The 16,948-nt window shown below is 35.9% G+C and overlaps 1 protein-coding gene across 4 annotated transcripts in view; it reads right to left on the minus strand.

The window, feature by feature from the left end:
- Positions 1 to 2,735: 2,735 nt before the first annotated feature.
- Positions 2,736 to 16,948, minus strand: part of CGNL1 (cingulin like 1) — a 55,735-nt gene continuing 41,522 nt past the window's right edge. Inside the window, exons 13-19 of one of the 4 annotated variants that reach the window (XM_064722291.1) lie at positions 16,036 to 16,197; positions 15,131 to 15,220; positions 9,407 to 9,490; positions 8,109 to 8,233; positions 7,463 to 7,571; positions 6,425 to 6,588; positions 2,736 to 5,854 (exon numbers count right to left, since the gene is read on the minus strand). In XM_064722291.1, coding sequence (XP_064578361.1) covers positions 5,713 to 5,854; positions 6,425 to 6,588; positions 7,463 to 7,571; positions 8,109 to 8,233; positions 9,407 to 9,490; positions 15,131 to 15,220; positions 16,036 to 16,197 — 876 coding nt within the window. In that variant the 3' untranslated portion in view covers positions 2,736 to 5,712. Of the gene's footprint in view, positions 5,858 to 6,424; positions 6,589 to 7,462; positions 7,572 to 8,108; positions 8,234 to 9,406; positions 9,491 to 13,446; positions 13,813 to 15,130; positions 15,221 to 16,035; positions 16,198 to 16,948 lie in introns of those variants that run through there. The other 3 variants (XM_064722290.1, XM_064722293.1, XM_064722292.1) reach the window with 3 other exon arrangements.

A 16,948-nucleotide genomic window follows, 5' to 3' on the forward strand; every position in this document is an offset into this window, starting at 1 on the left:
GAAGTCAAAATCCCAGGCATACAGATTTCACCCACAAGGAAGAGAAGAACCAGCAGGCACCTGGAGAGTACATCCAGGACAGGGGTGTATTTTGGGCTGTTTTTTCCTTTTCTATCCTCTGACCAAAATATCCCAAAACTCTAAACTTGCCAAAAAACGCAGAATGTCCCAACAGCCGCCCATCAAACAGCCACACCTTTCTGTCAGCACCTGGGAACATTACCTTATTCATTGCTGTGAATAAGGAAAGGTTAACTCATTTTCCCAGACATCTGGTGGTAAGCTCTCTTCACATCCTCTCTGGCCTGATGCATCTAAGCCACACATTGGGTCTTCCAGCAGAGGCTGCACTTGTCACTGATGAAGAACCACAACTGGGAAGGGTAAGAGAGACCATCAGCCAGGTACTGTGTTAGAAAGCATAGCAGCACAGTCTGGCAGTCCTGACACACTTACCTGCACCTTTATGGGGCTGCTGTGTTGTGGGCAGCTGGCCCAGCAGGGTCTCCAAACAGAACCTGTTTCATTTAGAAAACTGAATTTCCACGTTTGAGAGCATTTTGAGTTGGTCTGTTATATCCTCACAGACCATAGTTTTCCACTGTGACTCAGTAATGCTTCACAAGTTCACACTTGGGAGGGACATTCTGATCTAAATTACAAATTTGATCTTATCTCTAAAATAGCTGGATACCATACACAATATGTCCTGAAATAGCAAGGCACAGTGGGCTGTGTTTAAAGTACACACAGCCTAATTCAGGAAGTTTCCTTTCTTTAGTTGGCTGATTTTACTGCTTTTACATAGTTTAATTGGACTCACTTTATTATTTCTTCCTTTCCACTTTTCATAGCCATTCTACCTGTTTCACAATAAACCATTTTCTTGTTTGAAGAAAACCAGATTTGAAACTCCCCATAAAGCAAGGAAATCTATACTTAAGGCTGTTGTTCTGCAAAAAAGATACTCCACAGAGCCTGCTGGTTACTGCAGAGCCAGACATTCAATCTCAGATGTGTGCCAGGATCCTTAAGAGTGAAGGGATGGTCAAAATCAAATTAATCAGAACTGGATCCTGAGTTGAATCTTTCCTGCTGTGGTTTTTTTTCTTACTTCCCATTATGCCTTTTGGTAGGGTCCATCCTAGCCAGCCTGCATACAACCAAGATGAAAGGAGTACTTGAAACTAGTGAAAATAGCTTGGTAACCTAACACATGAAGCACTGTTCAGAAAGCCCATTCTGCTGAAAAACAGAAGTACACAGAAGGCAAAGCAAAACTCAGGTTACCTGTAATGGAGTTACCTGCAGTGAGTTCCTCCTCTGCACTCACACAGAAGTGTTCCTACAGCTTTCCTACTGACAACTTGGAGAGCTTAAGCTCTCATCCTCCACCTGTGCTCTGAATTTAAATATGTTTTTTTATTGCCTGTTCTTCTGCTAATGGCATGAAGCTTCAGGATCTAAATAAAGCAGTAAATTGTTATTAGAAATGGAAAAAAGATCAAATGTTCCAGCTTACATAAAACAGTCTCTACTGAACTCCCTGGTACCAACCATTAAAGGGTTGTCATGCTGCTACTGAGGTAGGTGAGGCAAACTGACTACAGCACTTGGCCTTGTCTGCTGAACTTCACTCCCCTTCTTCTTAAGTCTTTCCTTTCTTACATATTAAAAGAAAAACCTGTAATACAAAAATATCTATTAATTCTATACCTTTTTCTTAATAGCCCAGTGCTCCTGAGTAAATTTTGAGATGCCAATGAAATTTCCCTCAGTATAACACAGTAGGGTCAGGGGGTTAAACATGTGACCTAGTCAGAACCTTATGCAAAAAAGGAAATTAAATGTGTAAGAAACCCTGGCAATTTCTAAAGAATGTTGCTCTTTCAGCAAAGTCTTTGAACATTTTGCAATGTTACTTGAGAAGTACAGTTGGTAGAAATTAAGCAGCTGAAATGTGTCGCTCTACTCACAGGATAGGAAGCTCCAGTAAGCGAAAAGAATCAACATTTAATTACTAAAATATGCTGTGTGATCCAGAAAAGGCTTAAAAGCTGAAGCTATTGCACTATGTAGCTCACTCAGCAAAGCACACAGCTGGTCTGTAAAAATTAGGAAAACACATGGCTTCTGAAACAGTTTAGAAAATAATTTATAAATCAGAACAGATTATTTAATCAGGAAAAGGGAAGAATTAAGTTCAGAAGAAAGAGGATAAATCAGAGAAATACACAGATTAATCAACAAGTTACAGTCTCATCACACAGAATTGTGGGGGGAAACGTGCCTGGTGATTGAACAGTAAAAAGCACAGTGATGAACTAAAGTATTTGCATGGTACAGGAGTTTCCTTAAATAAAGTGCAGTGAAGGGAAACAGGTACAGGGGACAGCAAGATGACAACTTCTCCTTTTTACTTCTTCAGGCACTAACAAGAGATATTATGTCTGAAAGATCTTAATGCTTTTATGAAAAGGGATGCCTTCCAAACTCAATGGCATTAAAATGCATTATTGTGATGAGTATCTTTAATTTCTTTACTTAGTAAGTTAGGAGTCTATGGAAGACAGGAGGATTTTCTTCACTTGCTTAACATTTACATATTTTGCACTGTATAGAAGCTGCCATGTAAAGACTGGAGCACTTGCCAAATGCTGCTGATTTAAAACAGAAAAAAACCTCTTGTAGAAGTAATTTGTCTTCTCCTATCTACCATAACAGACTCAGAAAACCAAGGCCATTAATCCCAGAAAGGACCAAAAGTTCACTGTTCACTGTAGATTACTTACACTGAGAGACAAGCATCCACTATAAATGTCATCAGTTTAGACGACATAGAAAACATCATTTAGCTCAGGTCTGTTTGTTTAAGAGATACTGAAGTACTGTGGAAGAAAACTGAAGGTCTGTACAGCTCAAAATTCCAGCCATGTCTCCGTAATACACTACAACTCTGATGTTTATACAAACTTCTAGGCACTAAATGTCTTTTAACCATATTTCTTTACACATACCCCCCTCTTGCTTCCTTTTATGGGTCAAGAGCTTCTGCTGAAATGAATTTTAAAAATAGATTACATGAAAAAAAAAAACCAGGAAAATTTTTCTAAACTAAACTTTGAACATGGGCTTTGATGAGAGCAAACAGGAGGTGAAGTGAACAAATAAGATGACTGTAAGCTACTATAAATTTTGTTTGTGGCAATGAAGATGATTTTACCATCACCATAGTTAACAAGTATCGAGAAACAGAGCTACCAACTGCTTGGTGAATGAATTGAAATATCCTTTTCAGTGTCTTAAGACTTTTAGTCATATTATTTGAGAACTCTAAAGAGGAAAAGCCACTGGCAAGTCCAAGTGAAGAAACTAAAGACAAGTTCTTTTCCTGAAAAAGAAGAGGTTTACTAAGAAGAATTGCTGCAACAATATTGTCTTCCTCCTTCTAAGATCACATGAGGAGTCTTCTAGATGCTACACCTGCCACCTGCTTTACAAGTTACAAAGAAAGTAGCTATCCAAAGAGAAAAAATGCAGAAATTTGTTTACAGCATCAATATTTCCCAGATAATTATTTTCTTGTTATGTTTTAAACATGCCTTCTATTTGAAATTCAATTATCATACCAAGGTAAATGCACAAAGTAGAACTGAGAGCACTGACTGTTTATTTTAAGTGAATTTTTCTTTTACAGTTTAGTGTAACTGGAGGTAGATGCAATATTAAGTGATTTTTTTCCAGTAGTTTGAAATAAGTCATCTATGAAAATTATAGGATAGAGTACTGGGGATTGGAATCAGTTGCTTGAAGTTAAGTCTACATAACCATGCAAATGAAACAACAAATAAATCACAGCAGTTTCTATGATGATTGTCAGTACAGACCTTCTTGGATGAAAGGCTGTTCCTGTGATGTCAAAACAGTAATGCCAACACTGCAAAATATTCCATGTGCATGCTACTGGAAAAGATACGAGATTCAGAGACAACTTTGCCATTCCAATTATTTCCTGTCCAACTCAAATGAACAAAAGCAAGTTGAAGGGAATTCCACGGCAAAGAGGGTGCGATCTGTTAAGCAGGAATGTATTTCTGACCTCGCAGGCAGGAGTTTCATTTCATGTAACTGTATGAAAATGGACACTGCCATTGTCAAGACTTTTGCTTTAACCACATCTGCCAGCCTCACTGGCAGAGCTGTTCAATTTGTTCTCTGCAGCAGATTCCTTTGTGGGAATAATGGAAGCTCCCAGCAACTTCAGTTCAAAGTATTTTTTACAATTCCATGATTACTTGATCAAATCAATGAACAAGTGCTCGCTAACCTGTAACTGCAGACAAATACTGATAAATAGACAGGACCTAACTATGGTTTATTAACAAAATTTTGTAGTAATGCCCTTTCCTTAGAAGTCTAGATTTGCAAAGGAGCAAAACCAGTCTGGTGTAATACAAATGGCAAAAAATATTTTTAGCAACAAAACAGAAAATGTTTTAAAATAAAATCTTCAATGCTCTTTCTTTTAAATTTCCCACAAAATTTGTTGAATAGATGGAAAACCCAAAATACAGATACTTCTGTAAAATGAAATACCAATATTTCTGCAGATATGACCATGCACTGCAATATATCACTAGTAGATGGTCAAGAACTTAGAAAGAAAAATCAGATTACATGCTTTCTGTTTCCTTGGTGCAATTTCTTGCCAGCAGCATAAAATTTTCATATCAATTAACAGATTTAAGCATGTACTTAAGTCAAAGACCACAAGTAACTTTACTGGAACAAGTGGGACTCTTTAGAAACTTGCAAGATAAGACTGTTCCAATGTCTTCAAATCAGCAGGCCTATAACATTCTGCCTCTGGCAGAACTGAATTCCTTTCAGGAAATGGAAGATACCAAGAAATGAGTGGCATCATTCTCACCCTTCCCTACTGAGAACAGAAAGCTTCCCAAATGAGGTTGACATGGAAGTTGAAGCCAAGCCTCTCTCATCATGCAGATGTGATGGTCCTTTTAAAATCAACAGGCAGGATTAACATCTGACCTCTAATATACAGAACACATACAATAAAACTTACACTGGTGTTTAAATGTCCTTCCTGGCCCAGGAACTATCAATCTGCTCTGTAGTGCATGAAATGTATTCATTTTCATTTGTTTTCCTCTTAGTGAAAACCCAAACATAGCATTCAATATAAACTTAAAGATTTTACATATCAAACGGATTTATATAATATTTGAAACTTTACAAAATAGTACTAAAGTAGTCAATAAAAAGATTAAATTTAAAATATTTACATTTTATACATAATTTCTCATTACTTACAATTATTAAATAATCTTCCATAGTTTCCTTAATTTTAGGGAAAAGCTTTTAATAACTAAAAACTAATTTTGAATTAATATCAGATGGCTTTTAACTTGAACAGAATTTTAGCAAAATCCCATTTCCAATGTGAAATATTATTCCCACATTTTCAGTAGCAGTTTATAGATATATATAGTTTTATAGGTGTTTTATAATGCAATCCTGTTTTCTATAATAAACAGTGGAGATCTAAATAAGAAAATGGCACAATATAAATGGAAACATTATATTCCCAACTCTTAAATCCCTTTACGTCATTTGGCTTCTAGAATATCCAGTTTCTTGATAATTTATGTTATTCTTCCAGTACTTTCAAGGAATTGCATCCATACTTATTTAGATTTTTGTGTCCTCATCTTTTGAGAAATTATTTCCTGAAGGTACTTCACAGAGACTATCACCATCCGTGCTGAAATCATCATCATCGTCGTCATCATCATCAGAATCAGCCAACACTTTACTTGGTGACTTCTTCAGTCTACTAAAACAAAAATACACATATTTGCTATTAAAACACCACATCTACACACAGAACACTAAAGAGAAAGCTTTCAACATTGACAGGCAGGAGTTACATTTTTGAAGGATGTCAAAGTGCTGCAGCAGGGGTTATCATAGGCCACATCTTACATGAAGGAAACGTGCACAAGATCAAGCAATCACATTTTCAAGCACCTCTAAGTAAAGTGGCAGAGAGAGGAAACTGTAAACTTTGCACATTGGGATGTTCACAGATGGCCAAGGAAAACTCACACAGGATGACTGTACCTCTCAGCCATTAGGGAAATTTTTACGGCTACAAATGGTAAGAGTGTCAAGTCCCACCACTTTTTTCCATTTTACATTCCCTGCCTCAATGACTGTATTCATTAGGGAGATCTTGGAAAGAAGGCTGGGACACCTGGAGAGTTTCACAGGTCTGTGTCAAACTGTGTGCTGATGCCAAACTTGCAGAGGAAGCCCTCAGTTTATGGACTACAGCAGCAAGTGGTCAAACGTGTGAGAAGTGGTGTGATACAGAACCGGAAGGTCTGACAACTCATCCTACCTTAATTCTTTTTTTGCAGTGTTAAGCTGTCCTTGCAATTGTTCATTTATGTCTAGTTGCTCTTCAAGTTCTCTCTGAAGTTTCTTTTTAGCATTTTCCAGTCTGTCTATTTCTTCTTCAGCTTCTTCAACTTGACGTTTCATTGCTTTCAAACGCAAACTCAGCTGCAATATTTACATGTCATCTGATTAGAGGACTATTTTAACAAAGGAATTTTATTCTTCCAGCATCTATGAGAGGGAGAATAAAGACAAAACTTTGCCAGTGTAGTGACACTGTAATCCTCTGCTTCAGAAATATTTGAAAGTCAGCATTAGACTTTAAGAAAAAATATTGTGATACTTTTTTTTTACAGAGAAAAACCAGCAGCAAGCACAAAGAGCTTTGGTAGAGTGAGACGGTATTATGTGATAGCAAGAACTGGTTATCAATTACAACAGAGTAGAGTTATAAGTGTGTCTAAGTTAAGCAACTTTAACAGACAGATACTATAAAATACATTCCAAAAACCCAGAGGATTGTTAAAGATCATTTCTGTAATGGATGTTTGCAATTTGAAACACACTGTTCATTCTTGAGGCAGAATATTTAACTGTTGGCTCAGGTGCTGAAACAAACCATGTTTGAATCCACAAAGAGCACAGTAATGGTAGAGCCCATTGCTGTTGGAACATCAGTGTGTGCTTAGACTTACAGCCTATATTTAACAGTAAACAGTTTTTTTCTTTAAACAAAATTTTATGGTGGCAAAACAGATTACTTGTTGGTATATTTATAGGATCAATAACTGTCTGTTATTTGCTTTATTTCTTAAATTAGCATTGCTTCTGTAACTTTCTTTTAATAATTTTTAAAATTAGTAACAATTTAGTACTAGACAAAAGCACATGATGCAATGGCAGCTGCAAATATCACTAAATGGGAGTTCATAAACAGAGTAATCAGAATCTACCCCTATTTGTCTTGTATCTTTTATACATGATGGTTTAGGATAGTAGGATTGATATCAGATATTTGCATATTAGTCTTTCCTCCTACCTGGTCCTTCTGATCAGTCAATGACAGATGTTCATCATCCACTTGCAACATTAACTCCTTCACTTTTCTCTCAAGTCTGCGGTTACTTAGCTGGAAATTGACTCTATCCCTAGTAAAGAACCAAAACCAAGAAAAGAGGTTTGTGAAAAAGGAACTGAAATGCTCCCGATCCTGATAATTTAATTCTTTAACAATCTTATAAGAATTAAATAAATACTTAGGCTCCCTGCTTGGATTTACTGATTTCATGCAACATATTGGGAAATTGGTTCATAAGCAGAAATGACTAAGGAGAATTTCTTCTGACACCATAGCAACATTTAGCAACAAAAGTATACTCCCCCAAGATTAAACATAGTGAACATGAAAATGGATGTTACAGTACAGTTAATATTTCTAAACCTGCTCCTGATATTAGACTTTTATAAAATAAGGAGCTATGGAACCATGTGCCCAGTTTTAAATTTTAAGACAAACTACTGGGCTTGCAATAAAAAAGAAAATTTGGAATACTTTTATGAAACAGTAACCATTTTAATTTGGTGAAACCAAAACAGGTTAATTGTAAGAGAGATTTAATATTAGCAAAAGGCCATAATAACAAGCATAAATATGCATGTTTTGATCTTAACATTACTGGTTTTACCTCTCCTCATTTGCCAGTCGTTCTTCCAGCTCTGTGATCCTTGCCTCCATCTGAGCCACGAGTCCCTCCTTGCTGGATCGGTAAGAGCCCTCCAGGTGAAGGATTCGGCTCTTCAGCTCCTTGTTCTGGGGTTGGAACACACCTGGTTAATACACTCCTACTGAGACTGACAAATATCACCTTAACACCAAAGTCACGTCTCCAGAAAAATGTGTCAGTATGTACAGTGAGCAGTATGGTATTCAGTGATCATGGAAAGTTATTGAAATTTTCCAGTTTACTACAAACAAATTTTCTGCTTTGGCTTATTGAAAAGAATTTAGTGTGCAGCTTCAGTTCAAGTTTTAGGATTAAATGGACACTTAAACCTCAGGTGGTTGCAGGCCCCTTCCAGCAGTACTTTCTAATGTGCCAATTTTTTTTCAAATGCTTTTTTTTTTAATGCTACACCAAATTCTTTTGTAAAATTCTGTGTTCTTGCCCTATAAATCACTGGTGTATGGCTAGAACAAGTAGACAAGGGAATTATTTACATCCAATACCGCTTTACTTTATCAAAGCTATTACTGGGGTGTCCCTCTACTTTCTGTGGAAAGCCAGGGCACCTGGAATATTTCTCTTCCCCCTGACTTTCTTAACTCTCCAATGATATTCCTACTACAAAAATAGCTCAAAAGGAGACTTTTTGCTAAGATTTATACTTAAATTTTTCTGAGGCTAGGTAATATAGGTTTTCAATGGGGACCTAGTCAAAGAATTGACAGAAAAAAAACCCCACAACAATTAAAAAGTTACATGATAACCAGAAAAATAAAGCTCTTTGTTACAAAAATTCAAAACATGATCTCAGGTCTCAAACACAGAAAAAAGGACTATGACAGGAAGATCAGAACTAAAGTATAAGAATGTACATAGTATATACCAGTAGGTGGCATTCTTTTTTCTCAAACAATTAAGATGAGATCAGTGTCACATAATGGAAGGCACCTAATTAGGTGTGTTGTACTAGCATGCTCTCTAAATTCCCATTACAATCTGTTTTATGTCCTTGAGTTTTTAAATAATTCTATGGCTTGTTGAGATATCTTTCCTCTGGATCTCACCTAAGGGCTATGATAAGTAACCTGGCTTTCAAAGACCACTGAGCTGCAGAAGAATTGTTTACTACTACAGAAGAAAACACTCAACTAAAATCCCAATTACTTTAAATGATATCTTCAGCAGCGTTCCTGAAGGGCTGTTCAGCCTTGGCAGAACAGCTCCTCTGAAAGTGGTTATTTACAACCAGACATAATTACCTGTCTTTCCAAGGAAATTTTGTCACACTCCAAGTCTTGCTTTATAGCTCTCTCCTGAAGTAGCTCTGTCCTCATTTGTTCAATCTATTAGAGAAAGAAGACAGAATTTTTTTAATAAGAGACTTAAATTATATTTATCTGTATGTGTATGTGTATATATAAACTACATATACCTATGCAATAAGCAATGTGTTCTTTCTCATAACTCAAGACATATACATGATTTCAGATGAGCTTTACAGCTACAATCTTGGACAAAACTTGCTGCTTCAAGAAGTCCATGTTATTTCCAGTACTCATTCTAGGCATTTCTCACCCACATTGGATATTGTTGATGTTTACCATATATCTTCTCTAGCAAGGAACTCAATTCTAAGCTGTTCTATAAAAGACACATCACTTGGCAGGACTGAGGTCTGGAACATCACATCCCTCTTCAAACATCTTTTCAGTTGTTTTCTTCATACCTAAGTCTGAACCTCTGAAATGGTACCTTACATTTAAGCTGCTGACTTGTCTAAGTAAAGTTTCACTTTATTAAACAGAACCTGGTGCCTGCACACAAGTGCCCAGAACTCAGTGAAACACTCCACAGAGAATTGCAGTTTTCTTTATGTGTGGGAGTAGTAAAATCTCTTCTTCAACACTCTGCTGGATGATGGGTACAAACATTGCTCCCCTCCTTCAGTCAATGTCATGTCTGTTGTACTGGAGGGGCACCAACTTCTAGATTTGGAAAGGGGTTGGGTTTTGCTTGTTTTGTTGAAAGACGACTTTTTCTACAGTTTCTGTTAATATTTCTGCTCCATATTCAATAACCACAAGGAAGATATATTCTCCATGTGTAAAGATGTTAAAAAGCTACCTAATCAATAAAGACTCAGGATAAGAATGCAAAATTAGTTTGTTTTACTTCACTATTGGATTTGATTGGAAAAAAAAAATTGAGCTCAGAGAAAAACTCCAAACTACCTAAGAGCTGCTACTGAAGCTTTGGTGCTGAAGAACAAAGTTTGTGTGGCTTTGGAAATACTTATCTTGCTTCCAGTCTTTCTGAGACTCCCTGCAAACCTCTAAAGATACTTTTACAGGCACAGCAAATGCTACCACAGCGTTTGTGGTTTACACTGTACAGGGCATTTTATGATAGGTATCATCTGGGGAACACAGTGAATATCTGTATCAGTTACTGGCCCTGCAAAAAAAAGACTGATAAAGATTTCAGTGGCCACAGCACTCTTCCCTGCTTTGCATCAGTTACACATGAACTTGCATGAACACACCATCCCAGTTAAGCAACCCTCAGTTACAGATTTATCTCAGTAAAGGACTTTCAAATGTCATTGGGAATTCTTGCATAAAAAAATCCAAAAGCAATGTTAAGAATGTGAAGGTTAAACAAGTACAGCAGATGAAAATTTGCCCTAGGCCTTATTTTTTTAACCACAACATAATATTAAAAGATACATTTTTAGTTAATCATGGTTAAAGGAAGTAATTTGCACTTTTTCTGGAGCTTGTAAATTGATATATGAATACAAATAATGGCATCAGCACATGCAATTGCATATGTTATGTCACAGGATGGGGACAGAGTAGTAGAAGGCATTCCTGAAAACTGAGGTCATAACAGCTCCTAGAACACCAATGGCAGCACGTGGCTGTGTTCTCAACAGCTGGGTGATTTCTTAAAAGCTCTCATTGTCACATGGAAGCCTAATAATAACAATGTTTTATATGTTATATAGTAAAATATTATCTAGTAAAGTATTACTTTATAGACACAAATTAGAATCACATGTGTATAATAGCTGTATTTATTAATGAAATATATGAAAAAAGTTATAATGTGAGGGATTACATAGAATTTATTCTGCTGTAATTGCTTTAGCAAGACAGACACAGGAAAAAATACAGCTAAATTTGTGGTAAAATGAAGGACTAATTAAAAATGTAGCTGTTAACTGAAGAAAGGGGTTTTGTTTTATGTAGGAACTTGCTTAATGGACCACTCTGAGGTTCCACTGTGCTCTTACTGTGCTCAGAGGCTGTAACAAATTTGTGCAGCCTTCCCAAGATTCAAACTAAGGAATTATTTAGAGGACAATTATTATATTTCCAAGATGACTGCTACAGTTGTTGGACAACTCTTGGTAAAAGCAACCTCACAGAAAGGTAGTGGGGGAGAGAAAAAGATCCAGGTCTGATTAGGATCAGTAAGTTACATACAAATATCTACAGGAGCTTGTTAAAAGAAAAGGGCAGCAGATAGAATTTTTGCTGGAGGAGATATAAACTGTTTTATCTTCTTCTGTTTTTCAACAGTTAAACAGTTTTAAAACATGTAATTAACATGCACAAAGGAGAAAAAGAGTTGTGTGACAAAATGTGCTTGAATTCCACTTATTTCACAGCAGTGAGATGAACCAGTTTCGTGGCCATGCTCTGTGTATGTACCATGTGGGACTCCATGTTCCGTATTCTGCCCTTCCTATGGCTAATATCTCATAACTGTGTTAAAAGAATAAACTATTTCTGCAGCTTAAGGCAACACTTATCACAGCTGCATTTGAAGAATGCTAACAAGAGAAAAGCAACTGTATCAGATTTTACAGAGCTTTATCATTTTGTGCCATCTTTAGGATTAAAAGCAGCTGTTGAATTCATGATAGTGAAAGTAATTTGATTTCTAATAATAATGCAGATGCCATCAGTATTGTTTATCATCTCACAGGTTTACAGCCAATGTTTCCTATTAATTCCCAAGTAGTGTGTGTAATACATATATATGTATATAATAGATACCTTAGACAATTTCCAAGTATGTGACCAAAAAACCCAATGATTAATCAAGAAGAAAGTTAAAGCTAAAAAAATCCCTTTGATGCTTCAAAATTGAAAAACAACCTTTATATGCAGATTTTAATTTCTTTGCTACCCACAGCCAGTGCCAACTAAAGAGCAGCTCTCCACAGGGAACACTTTACTAAAAGGAAGCAGATTATACAGCTCAGTGTAATTTTATCCCTATCTGTTTATTCTAAAATTGTCATGAAAACTAACAAGTCCATTCTGCACACTTACTGGAAACAACTCTAAGGTCAATAGACTCTTGCTTGCATTGTCACAGAACACAAGAATTATTGAGGGTATCATGAGGATTTTTCAATTATATTTGCGAAGTCAATATGGCAAGAGATACTTCATTTCACTTGTTCATAGAAAAACATCACTTATTAAAATGTAATTTTGGTTGTCCCTGTTCCCCATGCCTGCCCCTGCCCAGAGGCCTTTTTAGACTCAAAGAGCAGCTGAGTGCTCTGGCTTTCTATTTGTGTCTGTGTTAGTGTGGTTTGAGCATTTCGGTCTTTCTAGATTTACTAATACATTAGCATTTAAAAACTAATAGGATTTGACCCACTTTTCCCTAACATTTTTTTTCCTGTTTCCACACTGTTGTGGTACTTCTTAGAACAAGGCAAAAGGAGATGAGAACAGTGTGTCACGCAGCCATTCAGATTCAAAAGGGTGTTTAAATTAAGAAAGAATAACATTTCATGGCAAGTGAAATGTGAACTATTATTCTTGCCAATGTTTATTCAAACATTCAGCTTTATGTAAAATAGAACCAGTTGTTTAAATTTGTTTTTACTGGAAATTTCAGTATTATAGTTCATTATCAGTATGTTAAAATAATATATTTATAATAATAGTTTTTAAAATGTAGAGGAATACAGATATTACCAAAATAAATCCATTATAATTTCTCATGTCATTACAAATGCTTAGCAGACCCTGAAATACTCTTTAGTAATTTGACTACTTAGTCATTCTGGCATAAAATCAAAACAAAGCAACCTTTATAACTCATGTGTGAAATGAGAAATTCCAGACCTCAAAATAAACATGTCTTTTACCCATTATGTAACATTTTAGTCACCAAACTGTATTTTAGGTTTCCATTCAGTTAGCAAATTAACTTCCATGGCAGCTATGACTAAAGTACTTTTATCCCAGGTTTACAACACAGGCACAGACTGCAGTATTAAAGGCTTCCTGATTTAACAACAGCATGACCCCACATTATTACAGGTCCTTCATATTCTATTTCACCCACTGGCTCTGAGTCTGAACAATATCAACAGAACAACAGCAGAAAGTTTTTATTACAATCAAATAGAGTCTCAGTAGCCCGAGTTCAAACAAAGAAGTAACGGTGCCTTGGTGCCTCAAGGATGTGTGAGAGAAAGCTGAGCTCCACCTCCCTTTAAACTCTCCAGCTGTCTCAGTGGAACACACAATTTCACTGAAAAAACACAAAACTAAGATTTTACTTTCTGTTCTCCCTCTGAAGCTACAGCTATTCAAAAGACTGTCAGTAGTTGTTTGGTTTTGGTTTTTTTTTCCTGGAGAAAGAGAAATGAGAACAGAACAGATTATTGTGGGTACCTCAATGGTAATTGTCCCCTGAGCTTTTAGGAATTACTGTGAGCTGTAGTACTTCATGTAGAGTTACAGCAGCAGATGTGCTGTAAGGAGTTATGCCTCAGTTTCACATCTTCCAGAAAGCAAAAATAAGGCAAAGAACATTATCTGGACCATGATATTCCAAGACAGCCACATCACTGTATTTTTTTCCATGAACTATTACAACATTTGCATGATCCTGACCACTCAGCCATGCATGTCTGGCTACTTTTGCAGTAATTAGGCCCTATATTCTACTTTACTAGTTTATTATAAATCTTTGTTATAGGACCTACAATTTCTTATTTCAGTTTTTTCAGAAATCTTGAATAACATTATTAAGGCCTCTGTCATCAAACCAATGAACTCCTACTTCTCCTAAGACTTGGTAATTTGCAACTCAATGGTCTCATTTCCAATGAATTCACACCAATTTCCCCCACCTGCACGTTCATGGGCTTTACTGAAGACAGAGGTAAAATGTTCCTTTATTTGACAGGGCATACCTGGATTACTTTTTATCTTGACTGAGGCCTCATCCTACAGTCTCCACAACGTCTTCCTTCCACTTATACAGACAAAAACCTTTTTGAGTTACTGTGATAGGTCTCACTTAGGTTGGCAAGTATTACTTTATCTTTACATTTTCTGCCCCATGAGAAACAACTTCATTAATAAATCCTTCTTCCCCTCTTTCTGGGCCATCAATTTATATTACATTTCTGGAACAAAAGACTGATGTTTTTATGTAGAAAATACTTTCCAGTTGTCTTGCCTTTGATATATGTAAATCAGCTTTTACACTTGTAATGAAAATAAAGCTTCCTCTCTGTTGAAACTGGCTAGCATTCTTGATTCAGCTGATTTCACTAAGTAATTCCACAATTTCCTGAAGCTCCTCCTCTTCCTTCTTTGGAATTAAGATTCTATTATGCTGAATTACTTTTCAGTATGATTAAAACAGTGATCTTTCAATATAAGAGAGTCCACAACAGGCTTACTAGTCTTCAGTCTTTATATATATCCTGTGTCTGTTTTCCAGTTAGAATAACAGGAAAAAATGGTTTGTGATGATGTGGAGGGAGCATATTTCAGCATTTCTGTGAACCTTGGTGGTTTTGGATTTACATGCTCTGCTCAAGTGTAGCATATAAATCATATTGCTAATTATTATTTAGTTGATCAATATTGATTGTGATCCTAACAACACTTTTTCATAGAATCATTAAGCAAAAGCTGCAAAACTTGTTCAAGTACCTGTTCTCTGCACCTGCTGATCCTCTCAGACAACAAATCTGAATTATTCTTTTCTTCATCAAGCTCAAGTTCCAGGTGAGACAACTTGTCCTAAGTGGAACAAAGAAAAGCAACCTCAGCACACATTTCCATCCTCTTCAGATTGCTATCAGGGCATTCTTCTTTAAACTGCAAGGACCCAAAGTGTCTGAAAGACTAAGCTTGAAAACTGAAATGTGTCTTAAAACACACAGAAAAGGTAGATAAGGCTTTAGAGTGAATTTGTTTGACAGAAGTAAAATAAGTGTTTTGTTTCCTTTTTTTAAATCACTCTCAACAATTTCAAGAATATAAGATAAATTCTGTAATGTTTCTAGAGTTTTTTTGAGTGTCTGCATTACATTATACATTTTTGAGTGTCTGCATTACATTATACATTTGGAAGACAAATTTCTTTTTATCTGAGTACAATGACATAGAGATGTTTGTTTATGAAAGTCAAATGACAGCCTAGTTGAACTGAACAGTTATGAACAAGTAAAAAGTTAGAGGCACAATGTTATTCAGACTCCTGAAATGAACTGATATCAAAGGCTAAACAAAATTTACACCTTTAAATACTTTTGAAGTTCTGAATGATGGGCCTAGAAATAAAAATCATGCAAATCTGTATGATAAGCACTAGATAAAATTAATTAAAAAGAAGTTAATTAAAAGTATGAGAGAAAATTTTAATTTAGAACATATCATGTTACAACAGATATGCTAACAAATTACCTTTAAAATACACCACATTCATTCCTGCAGTAATACTACAAGGATTTTCAAAAACATGAAGCTATATAGATTCCTTCCAAGCAAAATCTATGTGAAACAAAATTATTTTTATCTCTTCAAAAAAGAAACAAACTCTTAATATCTTTTACCTCCATTAGTTTGATTTGTCTTGCCCGATCATCTTTTAAGTGGTTTTTGGCTTCCAGTTCGTACTCCAAGCTTTTCACAGTCTGTTCCAGTAAGTGAGTTTTTGTTATTGCCTCATCCTGGGCTCTCTGGTGGTCCCTCAGGTTCTCTTCCATCAGACGCAGCTGCAGCAATGAGATCAGGGGAATTCACTAAGACTGGGCTTGCTCTAAACAAGGGATGGCAGCAAAGGGGACTCACTGCAAACACACAGATCTGGAAGCTTGACAGGAATTCCATTGAGTTACTGGCTTTTTAAAGTAATTCTTGTTTTATCCACCAGATGGCACCAAGAAAATAAACTTGGATTATGACCTATAATGTCATAACTGTAAACACAGTGTGCTTACACTGTGTAAACATACATTTACATATCTTATTTATACATTAGTGTAGATATCTACATACAACTTCATTCAGTTCAAGAACTATGTTCTCAAAATCACTGTTTTAACTTTCATTTTTCATCATGAGTCTTCATCCCTTTACAAAGGCTCTCCATCCCTGAATGGAATAAATATAAAAGGAAGACACAACAATATACAGGAACTACTCTTTCTTCTACTGTTGTTCTTTTAAATTTAATTTAAAACAAAGGCAAAATAAGAGTTCTAAACTGGAAAAATCCTACTACAAAAATATTCCATACAGAGAAAACATCTGTGACCAATGTATTCTCATAATTTTTCCAACTGGAGAGCAGGTATATGCAGATTCTTAAAAGACTGGACTGTCTTTATGACAAAATTTACATACTATGAGGAAGACACTCAAGACTGGTTAATTCTTTGTTGCACAGAAACCTTTGTGATTTAAAGCTCCACCTTGGCTCATATGAAAGAAGAGGAGAATGTATGTTTGTATGGGTGTTCGTTT

The sequence above is a fragment of the Zonotrichia leucophrys genome, chromosome 10 (assembly GCF_028769735.1).
Source record: "Zonotrichia leucophrys gambelii isolate GWCS_2022_RI chromosome 10, RI_Zleu_2.0, whole genome shotgun sequence".
Lineage (NCBI taxonomy): Eukaryota > Metazoa > Chordata > Aves > Passeriformes > Passerellidae > Zonotrichia > Zonotrichia leucophrys.